We start from the raw sequence: 20,732 nt of genomic DNA, 5'->3' as shown, positions 1-20,732 counted from the left end.
CTAACAGTAGCTAGGTAACTAGAATTCCTAGTCCAACACATTTCTTCCACAGATATACAGGATTAGGTGCTGCTAAACACAGTAACTAGCACCTTCAGGCAACATATTAATAATTTTAAATACATGTGTAAGTTAATGAATCATACAGGATTTGGTGTCAGTTTTCCTCCTGGGCACTCCTGAAGCCATACTTTGCTATCACCAGTATTTATATTTTCTTTAAGCTTAATATAAAACAAAAGATATCACCTTAACAGCTGAGAGTACAACCTACCTGTAGCCACTTAAATAATTCAGCTATTTTCTAGATTACAAATGTGTTGGACTGAAATCCTCTCTAATGCAATCAGAAAATCCTTCACATTTGCCCTGCATTTTCTTTCCTTTGTAACTTTTCAATTTCCCCCTAGAAACTATTGGTTTTCCTCACTTGGGAAGCATCAGACAGCATTTCCTTTAATGCATACAAACAAAGAAGCTTGACCATCTGCTTTAGCTCTTAAAGCCCTGGAAGTTCTGAAAGAAAGCCTAGGGAAGCACGGTATTCACATCCATCACCATGGGTATTTTAAATGTTTAGTTCTCAACAGCTGGATCGTTTCCTCACAGTGTAACTACCATGTTAGTTGTCAGCTGTGTTCTAATGGAAGATGGACTGCTGCAACGAAGATGGTTCAACATATACTGACCTCTTCAAACCTGGCTCTGATGATTGTTATCCAGTGCTTAATGGTGGTGATGGAGTCTGGGTGGCAGATAGCCAGAATAGCTTCCCCCATACCTGTTGCTTTATTCAGTTCTGCCTTTTTCTCTTCCAGTTTCTTCATAAATTCCTAAAACAGAGATAGTAATTTTAATTGGATGCTGACAAAATTTGCAAGAGAAACCTGAGTGCAAGATCTGCAAGGATCTGAGTGCAAAATTTGCAAGAGAAATTTGGAAGGTGATGAGCCTCTTTACTGCTCAAGCATATTCAACTTGCAAGGGGCAAGTTTCATTTGTATGAGAAAAGCTTAAACTGTTTAAAAAGCATATTACACATAAAGCACTAAACAAAGCTCTAAAACCTTATTCCAACTTGCCACTCCTTAAAAGCCCACCATGCTCTAAATCCTTGAAAGATGCATACCCTTAATAAAAAAACGAAAGAAAATCACCGCATTTAGGAGTGCTCTAAACCAGCTATATGATGGTTAGAATCACTATTGGCAACATTTCAATGACTTGGTTTGTCAGTTACAGTAATTCTTCACAATGAACTGTCAAGCTCCTACCAGAGGCTGGATATGTCCAACTATAATTGCATGCTCAGACAAGATGACAGAGTTCAGGAGCAGCTATAGTAAACTAACACAAATGTGACAACTCAGCAGCTGAGGGGGAGGGACACAGCATGTGGGAAAAATCTCGTAAAAGCAAAAGGATGTTTACAGCCTTAGGCATCCAAGCTCATAGTTATTGGTATTCCTGTGACAGCAGGACCAGAAATGGATGTGGGGGAGAAACAACAATAAGAAAAAGCAAGTGAAAAGAGGATTTGTCCCATCCTTTCTATAGCCTGCCTTTCTTTCTTTTTTTTTTTGTTTTTTCCTTTTCCCCATTCAATTTTATTTTTGGTTAATCATTACTACTAAAATGGTCTTACTTTTCTGCCTAAATATTATGCAAGTCTGTGTGTCTTTGTGAGCATCCTTAACTGGTAGTGCTAATATCTCTCAGTGCCTAGTGGAAATTTTTTATATCCTTTAACATCTTTAATTAGGCTACAAAAAGGAATCGTGTCTCTGAAATTTTAACTCTTCCTCTCTCCAGCCATAAATCCATTTATTTTGGATTAAAGATGAAATTAAAGATGAGCCAAGTCAGAGCCTAGACAATTCAAAATCACCAAAACATTCTAAAAACAGGCTCTTCAGCAACTCATAATGACATTATCCTGTGCCTTTACAAAATAAGTATGAAGTTACAAATAAAAATTTAAAATGTCAAAGACATAATCTCTTCTACCTTGTTCTAGAAGCCTGGAATATGTAGGCTCTATATTTAAATGCATTTGTTGCTAACTGATTTTGATTTAAGCTTTAATTACTGCCAGAGTTTAAGACCCAAATCATAATAACAAACCTTCTTCCACAAAAATGCATGCATCCTTACAATATTGCAGTTCAACATGGTTTTGGAAAAATTGAATTGGATTATAATGAGAAATTACTAAAATAAGCCAGAGACAGGTGAAAAATGGGCAAAAAACTCCCACTGTGTTCCCCTGCTTGGCTGTACTAGAGTCTTTCAAGAATTAAATCTATGATGCACAACTTGCAGTGTATTAAACTCCCTAATTGTATTGAACTCTGGCAAACCAGTGACACAGACACATTTACAAAAGAGGAAATGGGATGCTTCTCATTGAGCAGTGCAGTCCATTAGCCCACTACAGCTCTCAGTCCCTAGAGAGATGGACAACTGACAGATACCTCTCTGACTGAGACAGCAGAATTCACTAAATCATGTGCAGTACTCAAGATGAGAAAAATCAGAAATGGGCATAAAGATGGACCATTTGGATAAAATATTGTCCTGAAGAAAACATTTCTACATTTGCAATTGAATACAAATGCAATAAAACTATTTTACAAAAATCACAGTGACAAAAGGATGATACATTTCATATTTATGCAATAATTTCACTCATACATTTTTATTATAGTATGCAGCATTATCATGCATACATGGTATTTATAAGTAATATATATTATTTCTTCCCTTATTTTGTTTTTGTCTTCTTGAAAGCTAATGGTATACACTTAAAAGGAGAGATGACCTATTTGAGAAAGACTGAGTGGCAGAATGGTAGCATCATAATCTTTCTTAGCTTGCCAATTTCTCTATCTCTATTGCTTGCCCTTTAAGAGGAAAATGGGTTTGGGAGAATGCCTTCTAAAGCCTACCAAAAAAAATTAAGTACAGCATGGCCACATCTAACACTGAGATTGGTTGTGTTGTGCTAGCTATCATCCTTCCACTGGACAAGGTTTTCTCAGAGACAAACTTTGCTTTGAGGTTCCAAGTTATGCTTTAGCTTTGGCAGCACAAATTTTGAACTTAGTACAGAAACGTTTTGCTAATCCATCTACAGTGTGGAGGAAGACACTTAAAATTCTACTTTCCAATTATTTCAGTGGACCTAAGATTTCACTCAGTTCTCTTCTCTGTAGTCAGAAGACTTAAAAACTCAAATAAAAGGGAACTGGTGAAGCACATGCAGAAGAAAGGCAGCTAAAAGACATTTCATTGAACAGAGACATTAGGTTGCTGCTGCCAACATTAGTCAACACACTGTGAGGTTGTTACACCAGCACACACTGATGTATATACACATTTGATGCATATATACATTTGCCAGCTTGTGACTAGCACTCAGTTTCCAGGACCCTAAATAAAAACTGAAAACTTTTTCAAAACATTGCATTTTAACTACATTGAAAATCCCTCAGTTAAGGACCATTTAATTGTCCTATCTTGCATGTACTCCTCTGCATAATAATATAATCAAACTCAATTTAAACAGGATGCTTTTCCAATCTCCATTTCATGAATTTTGCTTTAACTTCTTTTTTAATTTCTTCAGAGCAATGATGAACATATCCACAACTTATAATTTGTTCTATAACACTGTGGGCAGCACACCCTTGGTATTATTTTGTGTGAAAATTTGACCTCTAAGATCCTTACTTAGCCAATTTCCCATTTCATTACTGCAAAGTTAGTTTGATGGCCTATAATCTACAACCTGCAGCACCTATGCCACTGCAATATTACAGTAGCCAATGCATGTGAAATATGACAGCATGCTGTTTCACCATGACAAAAGGTTCATGGATGATAACATCATCCTGCTGACATTTACAAATAACCTTGCAAGAAAAGTCCATGTCCTTTAGGTCAATGCTGCCAAGGAGACACTTTTGCTACTGTACCAGTCAGTGTGGTAATTACAGGCCTGGTATACTCCAGAGAGGGGCTTGCATCCGTCTCTAAATGTTTATAGCAACTTTCTAGAAGCCCGTTTTTTTCTTTAATAAGCCAAGATGACTCAAACAACAGCCCAACATCAGTCTGGACATCAAACTCTTAACTTAGATTTCTAGTTTCTCTACAGGAAGAATTGCCCCAATACTGGATGCTGGATAGAACTATCTGGGATAGACTTTGCCTTCTTTCCTCTGTTTTACCATCTATCAGAACAATTAGAATGAAGAAGATCCTCTTCATTTTCTTGCTTACCCTGTGCTGCTCTATCAGTGTTCGCAAGGCCTCTTCATCATCTGGGAGGATGCCGTGGAAACGAAGAGCCTGCTCTGCCTCTGCCAGCCACTCCAAAAGGACATGGACAACTGAGTGGAATTCTTCTGCCTGTTAAGATACAAGAAGTCGTGGTCACTCATGAGGTGACCTGACAGACACACTGCAGCTTACACAGGGAGATTGAGCCTACATTTCAAATCATTAATCATCCAGCAGTACCGGCACATTATCTTTCCATTAAAAAGTCAATGATGCACAGCACTACATTTTCATAACTGTAAAAAAACAGCTCATGCTTCCCAAAAAAATTAAAGGAAGCCTAAAAGCCTGCTCATGCTTTTAGCCATCTGATTTATAGTGTATTTGCAGCTCAGTTGAGAATGTCATGCCTTTACACTGACAAATTACACAGAAGGTGCTTTCAGGGACCAGCTGGAGAGATGAGAACTATTGTCTGCACAGCCTAAAGCACCAGTTAAGCAAAATTAATTGACAGCCTGTTGGATAGTGACTCTTCTGTGTCTAGAGAAAACAAGAAAGATTCACCTTTGGGTACAGGAATATTCAGACACAATTAGTATCTGAGGTAAGTTCAGGATTGTGTCTGCTGAGTAAAGCAGAGCAGGAATACTGTACACAGATGACTGCTACTCCAGGAGTCCCATCCTAGCATAAGTCCAAGCTTGTATATCTTCAGAGAGCTGTACATCCATATTATCTCAGGTTTGGAAACAATACAGATATATCTATTTATTGGAATTGGTACCAGATAATGCTGACATACATAGACAATTCTAGGTCATGACTGCACTCAGCACAAAAAAATCTATTTATTCTCTGAAGTACCTCACCATACATTGTAATTGTGCCAATGTAAAGAATTTTTCAATACACAAATTTACTTCTTTCCAATAAGGCACAAAAAGCAAAAATATGATTGCAACCTTCTGCTTCTTGTGAATGGGGCATAGTTCTTTGTCATCCTTCATATTTGACTGTAACTTCAGTGATTTCCTTAGATGGTAAGGTCTTTGAAACATTTGTTTTGCATTTGTGGCAGAGACTAATAATAACAGGAATAATAAATACTAAGAGGCACTATTTATGTGCTGTGGTAAAAGGATAGACAAGGTGAGCAATGCATTAGCAAGTAAATGAGTATTTTCAAATGAAATGAGAGTGAATGACACCAAGTGAAATGAAATTAAATTTTTGGTGACTAAACTGCAAGATATTTTTCACTGACTCTGTACATGTAGCAACATTATTATTCCTCTACCTGCCGGAGGGCCTGTTCCAGTCGTGTTTGCTTGGATACTGACAGGGCACAAACTGTCTCCCAGCGAGTGCTTAGCTCCTGCATTTGCACTTTGACCCAGGAAGAGTCATCACGACTGCCTTCTATCAGCTCCCTTGCAGAGCGCTTCAGAGCCTGGACACTGCTTGTTCTTTTTCCCAGCTCCTTCTGGAAAACCTAGAAACCATCAAATACATTTGAAATGTTTAGCTTATTAAGGCACGCTTATGTAAAAAACAAGAAAAAACTACTGGTTACGAAAAGAAATGAAAATACGGATTTATTTCTGTCAAGAGTAACTCCATTTAAGTGATGCAAAACACCTAAGTTCTATTTAATATATCCCACAGGAAGATATTAATACTCTCTTCTAACATAATAAAACTGGAATATGGTAGGAAAATGTCAGGCAGATCCCAAGAATCCATTCTGGTGCAATGCATGGGAAATTTTGTCTCCTTACCTCTGCTGGCTTTCCATTCTTTACCAAAGCAATGGATCTGACATGGATTAAAGCATAAGACTGCTGTGGCAGGAAAAGATCAGATAAAAAGCTAGCAATCAAGGAGAGGGTTTAAAATCATCCAAACAGAAATAAATCCCCATTTGGGGGTCTAACTGTTAGATTGTGGAACTTGCTGCTTATTCATATATTTATGTGGGAGTATGTTCATATTATTAGATTGAACAAGCTCCAGTTAGTTAAAAGAAGCTCTTAAAAGTAGATAATTAGAGTGTGCTGTGCCACTGACTGCAACTTACTTGTGATAGACAGCAAGATTTCAGAACCAACTGAAGCATAGTGCAGGCTTATTTTTATAGACAACCCATGTTTTCAAACACATTTTTTTGAGGCCCAAAATCTCCTCCTCAGTGGATACTGAAAGTGACAGGGGGATGAACAGAGGAACCTTCACCTCGTAATCTTCCCAGGCTGCAGAGCTCTGCCTATGTGTTGCCTTTGCAATACAAGTAACTTCAGCAGCCATTTCTTCTGGCACACTGAACTGCAAAACTGGGATCCAGAGGCAGAGTCCAGCCTCCCACATCCAAAACCACTTCAGTAACAAAATACTGCAGGCTTCCGACACAAGCTCCCTGGGCCATGTTGAAATCTGTGTATAACTTTAGCATTGTAATTACTCTTCTCAATAAATATACAGCAGCCCCACAGGTCTGAAAGGCTGCTGAAGTCATGGCAAGTACACTGGACATTTAGTTAGCAGATAGACTAAAAAAGACCTGTCTGCCCCAGAGTTTTCCAGTAAAATTTTTGCCATCTCTTGCCCCTTAACACACATTTGCAAATGCATATTTGTGATTTATAACATGATGTTAATAGATACACAGCACAATAAAACAGAATATCTCAATGCTAACTGGTATTAATGAGTCACTAAGAGTTGTTCTCTTTCATGTATGTTTTTTTAGCATTTTCTATTGTTGACTATGTGTTACAAAACTATTTCATATTTCTAAAAATTACAGAATAGTGAAAGATAAAGATAGTATTAAAATGCTGCAATTATGAACAGTCCGGTAATTAAAAACCAGAATTTTTGGAACTACCTTGTGGTTGTCAATCAGATTCATTACTAAATCAATGTCTCCATGCACTGGTTGGTCTTCTGCTAGCTGAGGTTCAATTTTGTATAACCAATCAATGAGAGCTTGCAGAGCATCAGTGAACTGTCCTGAAAATAGCAGGGCTTCCTCCAGTTTATTTTGTCTGTGAGGGGAAAAAACAGCCAAACAACCACACATGCATAAAATAATCATTTATACACTTCAGGAAAATATTTTCAGCTTAAAGTAACAGAATCATGAAAGTGCTAAGGTTGGAAAAGACTGGTAAAATCACTGAGCCCAACCACTGTTTCAGCACCAGTACGTTCACCACTACATCATGTCCCCAGATGCTAAATCCACACACATGCCTTTTGAACACTTCCAGGGATGGTGACTCAACTACTTCCTTGGGCAGTCTGTTTCAATGCCTCACAACCCTCTCACGGAAGAAATTTTTCATAAAATCCAGCCTCAACCTCACTTGGTGCAATTTGAGGCAGTTTCCTTTCATGCTGACATTTGCTGCCTGGGAGAAGAGATCAATCTCACCTGGATGCAGCCTCCTTTCAGGCACTTGTAGAGAGCAGTAAGGTCCCCTGAGCCTCCTTTTCTCCAGGCTGAACACCCCCAGCTCCCTCAGCTGCTCCTCACAGGACTCGTGCCCCAGACCCTTCCCCAGCTCCGCTGCCCTTCCCTGGACTCGCTCCAGCCCCTCAGTGTCTTTCTCACAGTGAGGGGCCCAGAACTGGACACAGCACTCCAGGTGTGGCCTCAGCAGTGCCCAGTACTGGGGGACAATCACTGGTCCTGGTCCTGCTGGCCACACTACTGCTGACAGAGGCCAGGATACCACTGTGTTCCTGGCCACACCTTGGCTCATGTTCAGCTACTGTTGACCAACACCTCCAGAGAAGTGCAAATCAAGTTTCCCTTTTTTAAAGGGCTCTTCCTTCCACTTCCTCCCCAGCTCTTTGACCATACCATTAGAAAAATACGCATTTGCAGTATTTTACTGCTTTGGCATTCTTAATTATCAAACAAGCTAGCCACTCTGGTTCTACTTCTACACAACAAATTCCAAAAATAGAAGCCTTTTTCTTATTTGATGAGTAATTAGTTGAGTTTCATTTACCTTTCCACTGACTTTCCACAAATTGTATCCCATTTATCTCTTAGTTCACTCAGCATGTCATCAAGTTTCAAATTGTCATCAGCCAAGGTGGTTTTCTCTTTCAAGGAACGTCCAGTCCTATTCGTGGTATCATACACAGAATGTTTGGCACCAAGAGATTTCTGGAATTCCTATATATTTATATGGGAAAAAAAGAAAATATCCATGTATTATTAACTGGTCATTGTTAATTAGTTTTTGACACACTATTTTTAACATAAATTGTAAATGTTACTGCAAGAATAATTTAAACTTACTGCAAAATTTCTGTGCTAGTGCCACAGTGCACCTGGGGCTTGACACTAGCAGACCCCTGCCTTTTGTCCTCTTCTGGAACTGTAGCTCTATGCTTACTGGAACAACTTCAGGAAAATCCCTCCTTCAGTGAGGGCAATGATTCCTGTCTTACCATAATATTCCCGAATGTCAGCCTAGTAGTCAGAAGGATGTGAAAAACTGCCACTTTGGGGGCCATTAACTGAGCATTCTTTGCAATACACTCGTACAAACTAAGATTTCAAGCCACTTGTGGAGCTCCCCAAGAGCTACAAAGGTTATTCTGGTTTAGCTCAACATGGACAAGCTGGGAAACCTTTGAGCAGCAGCAGCAGCAGCAGCAGCAGCAGTCAGGTAACATCCCAATAACTCCATCTGTGCTAGAAGTAAAAATCCCAAGCAGGTTTCTGTGCCCCAGAACTTTGGACAATGACAGCGACAGAGTCTGCCTGCCAGCTCCTTTTGCACAGACCCTCTGGAAGCTTTTCACAGGCCCAGAAGAGCACAAGAAACACAGTTCATCTGATATCACACAGGAATTAACTGACTGAGTAAATAATTAAATAAAGGAACACTGCCAAAAGACAGCACCAGCCCAACAAGGCAGCTTTTGAATTGGAGCAATGCTTGAAATGTTTTATTTCACACCGACATGAATTGCTAGCAGGGAATCAGTTGAAAAAAAGCAAATCACAAGTTTGCTTTAGAAAACCCTTATATATAGCATCAAATGTTTGGGGTTTTTTTGGATTTTTTTTTGTTACCAAAAAAGCAATATTTGTTTTGTAATTTACTATTCCCTTACTATTTTTTGATTTTCTTCATATAAAACAAGAAAACAAACTTTAAGAAAAAACTTAATTGTCAAGCTAGGATTACAGTAAAAATAAATACAATTGTCAAAACAACCAGTTTTTTTATAACAGTACCTTCAATACAAAAAAATATGCCTATGCTTCTTTTATTTGATGGGTTTTTTTAACTACTGAACACTACACAATGACACTAGGTTTGCACAAGGAAACACAATTAAATTGATGCCACAGGAAGATCAAAGAGGAAAAACAGATTTAAAGATGGCGAAGGGTTGCAGTTAGTTCATTCCCTGAGACTAAACCATATCTACTTTCATTTGACTTCAGGTATAACTGAGAGTAGATTTTGGTTTAAGCTGCCAGGAACAGATATGTAAGTTAATTACTTAGATTTTGTTCAGCTGGATACCTTCCTTCTAAGGAAGATGGGCACATACTGATAAAATTAGCCAGGTTCATATAAATGTACTGTAAGAACTCTAGCACAGGAATGGATTGGGTGACCTAGTGCGGGTTTTTCCATTCCTGATTCCTAAAAATGAGAAAAAAATTCCAATAAACAGACCATGAATAACCCCCAAAAGTCCCTGGCAACATGATAGATATGAGTGAGAGAGAAAACATATTATCTTGGCTTTTCTTTTTCAGGGACTTTTTTTTTGGCAGTAACAACTGGCAAAAAACGGGTCCAAATTATTTCTTACAGCACACATTTGCTGGGATAGCAAAATTCTTAACTAAAAGGAGCAAGGAAACCTTCAAGGCTGGACAGAAAAGACAAAGACAGACACAGGGTATATGTGGGAGTGGAAGGAAAAGACTCAAAATACAAGGAAGGACATTGCAGTGTTTGGGAATTTTAAGAACTCATTAAAAAACAATTGAGTTGATTTCTTGAGAGGGTGGTGTTTGAAGTTTAAAGTCACAAAGTTCACCACATTTATCTTTTTTCTCCAGATCACCAGTTTCAATCCTTATGTGCCTGTACCAGTTTCATCCCATTCCTTAATGAGATTCAAGCAACTCAAGCAGTAATGCTCTGCAGGCTTTTTACTTGAGAGAAGCTGCAGAAAAGACATCAGTAACAGAAGTGATGAGTCTGCCAGTCCATTTGAGGAAGCTTGGTCTCATAAAACGCACTGCTGCACATATAAAGTGCATATCAGGTTTAAAATTTCTGAAGATGGGATGAGAATACAGGTAGGGAGTCCTGAAAACCTCAAAGCAAAGTCACAGTGTTGACTGTACTGCTGAGGAATTTGAATATGTAAAGAAAAGAGAGGAGTGAAATGATTAGAAGATTAGTAAGACTCAGATTATCATAACAGCAAGATCTCCCCCTGCCAGTTCAGATCACTGATTTCAAATTCTGGCAACAGCAGCAATCCCAAAACAAACTGAAATTGCAGAGTTGGCATATCGGAATGTTAACGTAGGTTTTATCTAAAGGTTTTAACAGCAGACACAGGTAAAACTATTTTTTCTTGACCAACTGCCAGCTCTCTCTGTATTAAAGGAGAATGTTTTCCTGGTTGATAAACAATGTCATGCAACCTGAGAGATGATAAAAAAATAAACCAGACTAAAGAAGTCATTAATAGACATGACAAAATTTGTCAGTGGTAAAAGCAATCACCAGAAGCTGCAGTGAAAAGAAAAAATTAGGCAAACCCCTCAGGATATTGTGAAATATGAAAAAAATAGGAATAAATGGAGAACAACAGAACTGACATAAAACTGACATAAAAAGTAAATATGTGCCAAAATGTAGAAAACTGAATGATCTTTCAATATTCTAGCGTTTGATGAAACTGCCCCAAGAGAAATCTTAAGACACAATCATATCTGAACATCTTAGCACTCATCCACTTGATCCTCAATAATTTATTATTCTAGGCATTTTACAGAAGTCAAAATGAAGTAAAGACTACTTCTGTCTTTGCTTTTGCTCTGTGTCAGATGGAATTACAGAGCTTTATTATTAGAGCTTATCATTACAAGTTTGAAAAGCCAAGTGAATGAGAGAGATTTTTACATTCACAGCTGAATTTCTGAAAAAATGGTTTCAAAATTTTGAATCCAATAAAGAGAAATATGGGAGCAGTATTTGCTCTAATACTGTCAACAGTGTTTTCTAGGGGATTTCATTAATATTTCCACTTGATATAAAAAGCAACTGCCAATCAAAACACTTGATTAAGATTTGATCTTGATTAAGATTTTTCACTTTTTCACTATTTTTCACTTTAGAAGATGTCCTGTAGTATTAAAAGAAAAATCTCAACCCAAGTAAGTGGATAGTAAATTTTTGGTTTAAGAACTTAAAGAAATCCTCTTCAGAGATCATTTTCAAGTTTCCATGGTGCTGTATTATTCTTTCCTCTTCATTTTTAACCATTCCCCCACATATCAGGTACTGTGAAAAGTTCTTTTCATTCACACCCTGTTAAAACACCACCATTTAATTTGATGTGAATAAACACCCCATTGCAGTAAGGCCACAAATCTACTTTCACTGCTGATTGAACAGTACAAGTCTGAACGACTTACATACGTTTCATTGGGAATTTTGTGTATAATGACTCACCTTATGCTGTGCAAGCTGCATCTTTATTTTGTCAGGGTCATTTGCAATTTCAAGATCTGAGTCCAAAGATTTCTCTGATTCTTCCAGCCATTCCATAAGTTTATGCCAGGCTTCATGGAACTAAAGGAAAGTCAGATTTGCATGAACTTTAAAATTCACTTGCTGATTAAACAGTCTAAAAGCATTAAACCCCAAGCAAGCTTTGACAAAATTTGATGTTTTTCTCCTTGGTCTCTTAAACAGAACAGGTCTAGCCATGTGCTCACTGTATTTAGTCTCCCTTCCCCAAGTGAGTGCACACATCATATGTATCTGTCAGAGACATATTGGCAACATCTGTCGATGTGTTGGTCATTCAGATTCCTACAGTTTAAGTAATGGATAGTAAATACAGAAAGAACAGGGCTTAGCTATTGCTTATATGGGACCATGGCAGTAAATCACTGGGGAAAACTTCCATCTAGATGACTGCCCAAGATGTTCCCTGTAACACTCATAAAAGCTCTCATTATATCAAACACTATCTTGATGAGCAGGGAACAGATTTTTGATCTTCCTTCCTATTTCAAAGAAAAGAACACTTCAGGGAAGGAAGTAGGGAAAAAGTAAAGATTCAATCAGCTTTCACACAGTGTGTCATCCGTTTGGGTTTTGATTTTTCGAAGCTGGTCATTTCTCTCCCTCTTGAAAATTCTTCTTGCCTGGGCTGCCTACACATGGAAGCACAAGAAACTAGTTCAGAAACCTTGCAAGGCATCTAACACACTTGTTCAGGGCTTTTGCTTAGGCCTTGACACCAGTAGCCTTGAGTACTCCTTCCACGCTACACACACACAGTTACCATCTTATAACACTGCAATTAGCTTTTAAATGCATATTGAGATAAAACCCATCTCATTGCAAAACTGCTGCGTGTGTGAATGCACATGAGAAACTGCTGGAAAATAAGAAACATGGGATTGGCTTATGGGCTAATTAATTGCCCAAAGAACTTCTTGCTCTATGAGCTGAGTGGTGGTATTGGTGAACATTGGAACGTGGTTTAGCTGTGAACATCACAAAATCTTGAATGACCATGTTCCCTTGAACAGGAAGGAGCTAGAACTTCCTCTTGATATTTAAACAGGTTACATTCCTCTCATACATTTTGCAACTTATATTTATATTCCTCGTTGAGAGAAACATGTATCCAAGAAAAAATCCACAGATGCTTCCAACTAAAGAAAACTTTGCAAACAGCCCTGCTCCCCACAAAAAACAACCTCTCCAGGTTTATAAGGAAATAAATGGAGATCTCTTACCACACAGAAGATATTGGTCTAGTAACTAATAGAAGAGATTGAGTGGTAAGTGTTGAGTATAATCAGGACACAACATAGACCCAAGAAGAAAATACTAAAGAATACTCCCACAGATTAGTGAAAAGGGTTCATCACATTCTTTAAAATATACAAACTTGATTATGAAACTTCTTTTTGAAGACACATGGCACTAATACACATCTGGAATCCATACTGTAACTTTCTTTTTTCAGACTATCCTGTACTGCAGACAGAAGTCACTGCTTGGGTTGAAAATGATGCTTTCACCTTCCAAATGAAGTGCTCTGGGATTGAATCACAGAAATCACTCCACTAACTCAACACTGTCTTGTACACTAAACCTAGGCTTGCTTTTTAAAGCATCATATTCTTCAACAATCTGGATGCAATTACAACTAAGTTCAAAGAGCTGTATAACAGCTGTTGTCCCATTACCTGTTTGGCTCTTTTCCTTGCATCATCCAAAGCTCTTCCCCTTTCAACCAAGCGTTGGACTACTTTTTCCCATCGACTCTGTACACTAATCAACAGATTCTTAATAAGGACAACGTCCTGTTTCTGGCTGAAATATTTCAAATGGGTTCCAGTTTTGTCCAGCTCTATGATCTGATCTCGATGAGAGTTCACTTCTGTGGCAAAAACCTTGGAAAAAAGGGTGAAAATTACTGAATGCTGTATTGGGTAAACACTGAAAAAACCCAGTCTGATAAAGAATGATGTAGTGAGAAAGACAATAAAATACAATTTTAAAACAAATTAAATGTTTCTCTGAGTGCCAGCATTATAGGGTTCATTTGGACATTGTTACAGTATCTCCACAGAGTGGGAGAAAAACATTACACATCTGTTTCTTTACATACCTTGTGTTCATCAATTTGAAATAAGACAGTGTCCAAGATAAGACTTGGCCGAGAAGCTGCAGTTAGAGTCTGCTCAGCCTGAGTAAGCCAGTTGATGAAATCTTGAAGCGAGTTGTGGAACTCCATTGCTAAATTGAGGGCTTCTTCCAGTTTGGTCTGTAAAGACAGGTCATACTTTATTAGCAGCTGATACTGTGCAGGGGCTCTAGCCAAGGAAACCATTTTAGTTCAGCACTTTGGAGTAAACCATTTTAGTTTAGCATTTTCAAACACTTTTCCAACTCGAAGTTTCTGACTTCTAAAATAACAGCCTATATTTGAGCATGTTCAAGGAGATGGATACAGGAGTTACAGCAAAATTATGTATAACAGATGAATAGAAAATACAGCGCCTAGTATCAAGGTAAATTTTACCACATTAGAACAAATTTCCTACTACTTAATCCAAATGGGACATTCAGATTTATCAAGTTCAATGCAAAACCAGTAGAATTTCAGAAATCTAAGGTGGTAGCGCACTTGGAAGAGCCTCAAGTAGATCATCAAATTTATGCTCTTACCTTTAATGAAGAATATGTTTTCCTAGAGCACTTCTTTTTAATAATGACCAATTATCATTTTGGTTGCCTGAACAGAAACTAATTTGGGATACAAAACTTTGTTGATCATAAGACAGCAGTCAGAGATTTTCAAACATTTGCACTGCTGAGACTTCACTGAGCACTCCAACCTTACAGCTTCCTGCAAGAAGGTGCTCACATTGGGCACTAATTAGTTTGTAATTTTTACTTTATTAGTACCTTAAGAGACATCAGCATTATAACTTTAAAATACAGCTAAGCTGTGAGTTAAATATTTGTGCTTTATACTTATCAGGTCTGTACAGAGAGTTTCTCTGTTTGCAATCATGGGTATCCTTTTTGTTTGATTGAGTTAGAACAAGTGGACTATATTTCGTGAAGGAATGAAAGCCACATGAAATTAATAACAAGAAAACGTATGTTACATATCAGCAAAATCATGCTATTGATCTGTTAGAACAGAAGGTAGTCACTTGAAATAAATGGCAAAAGGCCAAGTGTTTGGGAATTTAAAAAAAAAAAATGGCTGAAAACTAGGAAAAATAACACACCAATTCTTTACTGAGGAGGAGATAAACTTGAAGGATCATTTGGTCTCTTGTGTCTACGATTATTGCAATAAAACCTAGAAAACCCCTAGTCCTACCAAATGAGCACAGTATCAGTTAATATATTTATATGGAACAGACTTGTGCCATTCTCACCATACTCCTGCCCAGCTATGGATAATTAACTTCTTGAATATTATTTTCCCCAGTACTTTCTAAACATATTACTGAATTACACCAGTCTCTTCAACTGATTTTAAATCTAAAAAATCAGGCAAGTATGCATCCATAAAAGCACTGATTATTAGCACACTTAAATGCATGATTTACAGTTCAATTTTTATGTAAAAACACATACTTTTCTTTCACTGAGTTTTGTTTGCACGGATTCCCATTTTTCTTTTAAGTTATTTATGTCCTGCTCAACGTTTGTTTCAGCAGATTCTGGGCATCTTGCAAGCATCTGCTGGCCTTTCTGCATTAGACACTTGTATGTCTCTTCTTTGGCCTCAAAGGCAGCACAAAGTTCCTAAATAAAGAAAGAACCAGAAAGGTAGAAAGTCAATACTCTTTATAAATACCAGTATAATATTTATTCCTCTCCCCAAATTTAGCAGGTATGAGTAAGACTAATAAAGAAAATACATGTAATTTGTAAAAAGTCAAATGAGAAAATGAGGGACCCAGTTCCTCAAGAAATGAAAACTTGTATTGCCTGTCAATGTCTTTTCTGAGATTCAAAGATTGGCAAAGTAAGTACTATGCATTTATTGAAAAAGAGTTGCTAGAACTTGGTTGGTTTAAAGTCCATCTGTAGCCAAAACACAAAATGTGTCAGCATTACAAAGCGTGCAGAAAGCCCAGACCTATCCAATACCCTTCAAAAGTGGGTGGGACAGCTTGGGAGGGCTGGTTTATTGTACATTGCTGTATCTTCCTTCACTTGCTAGTCATGAGCACTGAAGACATTTCAGACATTTAAAGAAAGCTGTAATAATAATGATAACAACCTGTTAACTACTCTAATAATGATGTTTTCTAAATCATGTGAAAGGCAAGCTGTGAAAAGTCTGGGAGCTCCCATGCATCCCTCTGACTCAAAAAGTCATGTTCAGTATTGGTAACAGAGAAATCAAAATGAAACAACAAAGTTGCTGAAGACTCATAAATAAGGAACATCTTCACAAGGAGATGAGGACTAAGTGGTTTGCAAATAAGAAGAAAATATTTTTTCCCCTGATTCTCAGGACAAGAGCCCAAACAAAACTTTTTTTTAGAGTTAGGGGATACTGTACTCAGGTTTGTACCTGACCACAGGGGCAAAGCAAGAAGCAGGTTTATTCATTAATTTATTATTCATTAACATTTTGACACAACAAAAAGCTGCTTGGTTTTCTTTCTGAGGACTATGGAAAGTGGTGTCACCTGGTCTGCTTCCTGTTACTACTTCAGGGAGAAACTGGAAACAATGATTGTTTTAAGAAAAGAAGAGGGATGGTCTGAGCAGCACTGGGAGAGCTAAAAAGGTGTCTTTTAAAGCCCCTTTCCTACTCATATCCTGTAACATCTCCTCATATCTTTTGTTTTCCTGGAGCTGCTTTAACTGGAAATGCAGCCCAATCTCAACACTCATTAGTGAACCAACTGTGGTTGAGATTCATTTATTCATATCTTTTATTCATACCTGTAGAAACAGGCCCTATACTCAAGAACATAGTTCATAACATTGTTTCCAAAGAGGAACAAATCAAAATGTAGTGCAAAACTATCTCCTTCAGTTTCACATCAGTAACTAACATAGCTGGTATCACTTAGAGACAAGTTTGAATTTGGAAAGTAGTAGACAACATGACAAGTGCCCTCAACATTTCAGAGGAAAATAAATACATAAAATGAGGGAGAAAATTAGCACATATCTGCACATGTTCATTAAAGTTTAACCAAAAGGAAATCAAAGTTCTGTGCTTTAAGGGTTGATAGTAAGTCAATGCCTGCAGATGTCCACCAGGATAGGAACATCTTGTTAAAATGTACATGTACAGGAGGGATTGTACATCTAGGATGCATATTACTGGGGACAGTCAGACTTGTTCTGACTACAACATTGAATTAAAAGGCCCTTTAACTAATCAACCTGTAAACATTGTAAATGCAGAAAATTTGTATAGCAAGGAATATACAAAAAGAAAATCCTGAAGCTTTCCATGGAAAACTTTTGCATCTTGATCTAAGTGCAGGATGAAAAAGGAAAGACCACCACTGACTTTCAGGGAATCATGATTACAGTCCACTGTCACAAAGGGAGAAAAAACCCACCACCTATTTTCCCCCCCTTTTTTCCTTAATGATAAAAAGAAAGGATTACAGGGATTCAAAACCACAAGATTATTTCTGTTTGGATCTAATTTCCTGTCTTAACTGATTTTAAAAATGTAAATTAGTTTCCTTATCAATTATATATACTGGCAAATTTTTGAGGACAAAAAAGAAGGAAAAAAAATGTGCCTCATGTTGGTAAGCAATGATCTTTAGCACAAAAAAAAATCTGATTTTTTAACATTATGACAATGAAGCATTCTAATTGGTAGTGTCAGGTCAGGTGTATTCCTGCTCAAGGACAGTTCAGTATCACTGTTACATCTGAGCCAGGAATTTAGAAGTTCAATCACCAGGTTTGGGCTTATATCCTGGACCTAATAGCACATCATGATTTTACACAAATGGAGCAGTAAGAACCACCTTCCTTAGAGATAAGAGATCAAGTTTAAGTGTCTTTTTTAAACACTACGGTTCTACGGGAGCAGAGAAATCCACAGAACGTTTCTTAAAGAGAAAGAAAGGGAACAATTCAGGCATCCTGGTCAGCTTGCCATTTCTAATTAAAGCACAGCCTCTATGAGCCAGTAGACCTTCTTACTTCTATGCTAATGATGACTTTATTGTCAGCTTCAGTTAGATAAGGAATAAAGGATCAAGTCTCTTAAGTCAAGGTTCAGTGAATGTGGGCCATTTTTAGATTAATCTTCAAACTTTAGAAAAATCATAAATTTAGTTATGGGATCAGAAGGGGAAAGAAGAATAGGAATCACTGAAAAATCTGCAAACACCTTTTGTAAAGATGCAAAAGTTGTTTTATTTGTCTCAACACTAATAATGTTTCAGCTTTGGGCATGTCCCAACAGGCTACTAAACTACACTGTAAATAACAGTGTTGTTTTGAAAGCTATTAAAGTTCTTTAAGACACTGTACAGACATTGTGGTATATAGAACACACAACATATTTACCAAAAACACTCTTAAAAGATAGTTAGTCCTGAAATGCAATTTGCAAAGCATTCTAACACTTATACTTACCATATGTGCATTAAGCTGCTCTCTTGCTGTCTCTGGTAAGCCTCCAACAGGTTTTGATGTCAACAGCTGACGTTCAGTGTCTGTCAGCCATTGCTGCAGATCTTCAACTTCACCATGGAAACCTTGAGCCTAAATTATACCATATCATTTTAGAGATAACTTACATGTTCTCCATTCCAATACCAGCTCAGATGCATAAGCACATTGTCAGCTGGTTTATTCAGATATTTGTAATAATCAAAGGAAATTAAAGAAGAAAAAAAAAAAATAAAAATAAAAAGAAAAAGAAAAAGCAAACACACAAACTGGCTCAATTCAATTCAAAGGATAAGAACAAAAACCATAGAAATCATGAAAGCAGTCAAAATAACTACTGGGAGACCAATGTTTTCCCTGAATAATACACCTACACAGAAATTTCATCCTTCACAAAAATTTTCAGACCAAAAGCTGAAGTCTTTCATCAGCACTGTAAAGGACAGTGTCCAGCCATGAAAGATACAGCTGGATTCAAACTTTCTCCAAATTCAGAAGTGTCTGTATCATAGTTTTGATTTAGGCCAACTTCTAATAGATGCATCTGTGTATTTCATGTAAAAAAGACACTTTTTCTGAGTTATGTCTATATTTGATCATTTCCTGTTCACCTGGATCAAGGCACTATCCAGCTGCTGTTTCCTTTGTTCTGTTTTTTCCAACAACTTTTGCCAGCGCTGATTCAGGAGTTCCAGCTTGCTCCGTAAATTACTTGCTTCTTCAACAGCACTTGATTCAATCAGGTCATTTCCTGCTTTTTTAACAGCTTCCACCGTAGACTGATGGGCGAAAACATCATTTTGTAGCACCTACAATTGTAACACAGCATGGCCATATTGGTAAGTTACTGAATGAAGGCACTCACAGGGATTGAGCCAGTTGTAGACCAAAGACAAGGCAATAGTTTAACATCAGCACAGATATCAGAAATTAAAGCTAATAACTAAGACCTCTTCATTCAAAAGCAGTAAAATACCATTCTGACAAAATACTGAATTTTGGGTTTTTTTTTTTAATATCGGAAAAAATAATATATTCCTTCTGAAAGCATGTATTTCTGAAATTATTAAAGGTTTTTACTAGTGCTAGGGAATAATTATTCCTTCACTTTTTAAATTAATTATATACTTTCCTTTAATGGGATTTTTCTTTGAATACTATGTGCTTGCTGTGCTATACAACAACCCAGCTGCCACAATGTCTTCTTGTGCATTTCACGGCTGTAACTCTTTTCTTGTTATGTCAGGCTACCAAGACACTTGACCTATGCAAAGAACTGGGGGATGGTTGTAGTACTAAGGCCAAAAGACCTCCTCCTTCTGCTGTAAAACCTCTTATCACCAACCACAGTAAAAACCATAAAAGGCAAAATGTACATTTGGGAAAAAAATGCTGTTTTCACGAGGATGTGGGGTAGGGCAAGAAAAGCTTTAATATAGAACAGAAGAAGAAATACACAAAATGGTTGAGAAGAGAATGGTAAACCCTGTCTAAGAAATTCAAGTTTATGATTGCTGTCTTCCTGGGATCTGACTCAAACTCATCTCCATCAAAGTGCTAGCATATGGAAAAAATATAAAGCTAAATAAAAAGGAACTTAAAAATAAACTCAATGGAGCACAATACGAAATAGCAAGTCACAAGTAGACCTTGAATACAAAATATACATCACATTTACTTTAATTCTTCTAAGCTAAGAGCTAGATTATTTTATTTTCCTGACAGGGTGAAAAAAGGTATTCACAGAAGCAGATGCATCTTATCCCTTCCTTCCTGCTGAGACTCACTAAGAACAAGGTCTATTCTTTCCTAAGTTATTCAAGAGGTGGATGTTTTTACAGGCTACCACAGGATGCACTACTGTGTGAACTTTCTAACCTATAAACTCTGTATTATGAAAAGGAAGTAGATTCATTCATGTGTTTGCTGAACTCCTTCAGTACAGACACAAATGATGCCTCTATGCCTCTTCACTAGTAAAACACTTGCATTTGATAAGAATATAAAAGG

The 20,732-nt window shown here is 37.4% G+C and overlaps 1 protein-coding gene across 11 annotated transcripts in view; it reads right to left on the bottom strand.

Annotated features, from left to right (window-relative positions):
• DST (dystonin) overlaps positions 1-20,732 on the bottom strand; it is a 284,904-nt gene that overhangs the window by 16,391 nt on the left and 247,781 nt on the right. For all 11 annotated transcript variants that reach the window (XM_088053354.1, XM_088053348.1, XM_005518112.2 and 8 more), the window contains 11 exons: positions 19,334-19,531; positions 18,687-18,815; positions 15,690-15,860; positions 14,203-14,358; positions 13,778-13,984; positions 12,021-12,140; positions 8,304-8,473; positions 7,172-7,331; positions 5,585-5,779; positions 4,285-4,413; positions 690-833 (listed from right to left, as the gene is read on the bottom strand). In XM_088053354.1, the coding sequence (XP_087909480.1) occupies positions 690-833; positions 4,285-4,413; positions 5,585-5,779; positions 7,172-7,331; positions 8,304-8,473; positions 12,021-12,140; positions 13,778-13,984; positions 14,203-14,358; positions 15,690-15,860; positions 18,687-18,815; positions 19,334-19,531 (1,779 nt within the window). The remainder of the gene's footprint in view (positions 1-689; positions 834-4,284; positions 4,414-5,584; positions 5,780-7,171; positions 7,332-8,303; positions 8,474-12,020; positions 12,141-13,777; positions 13,985-14,202; positions 14,359-15,689; positions 15,861-18,686; positions 18,816-19,333; positions 19,532-20,732) is intronic.

The sequence above is a fragment of the Pseudopodoces humilis genome, chromosome 3, assembly GCF_049639895.1.
Source record: "Pseudopodoces humilis isolate 2021_Gansu_Grassland_sample_001 chromosome 3, ASM4963989v1, whole genome shotgun sequence".
In the NCBI taxonomy this organism is placed as follows: domain Eukaryota; kingdom Metazoa; phylum Chordata; class Aves; order Passeriformes; family Paridae; genus Pseudopodoces; species Pseudopodoces humilis.
The sequence above is the reverse complement of the archived record's forward strand: the minus strand, read 5'-3'. Positions and strand labels throughout refer to the sequence as shown.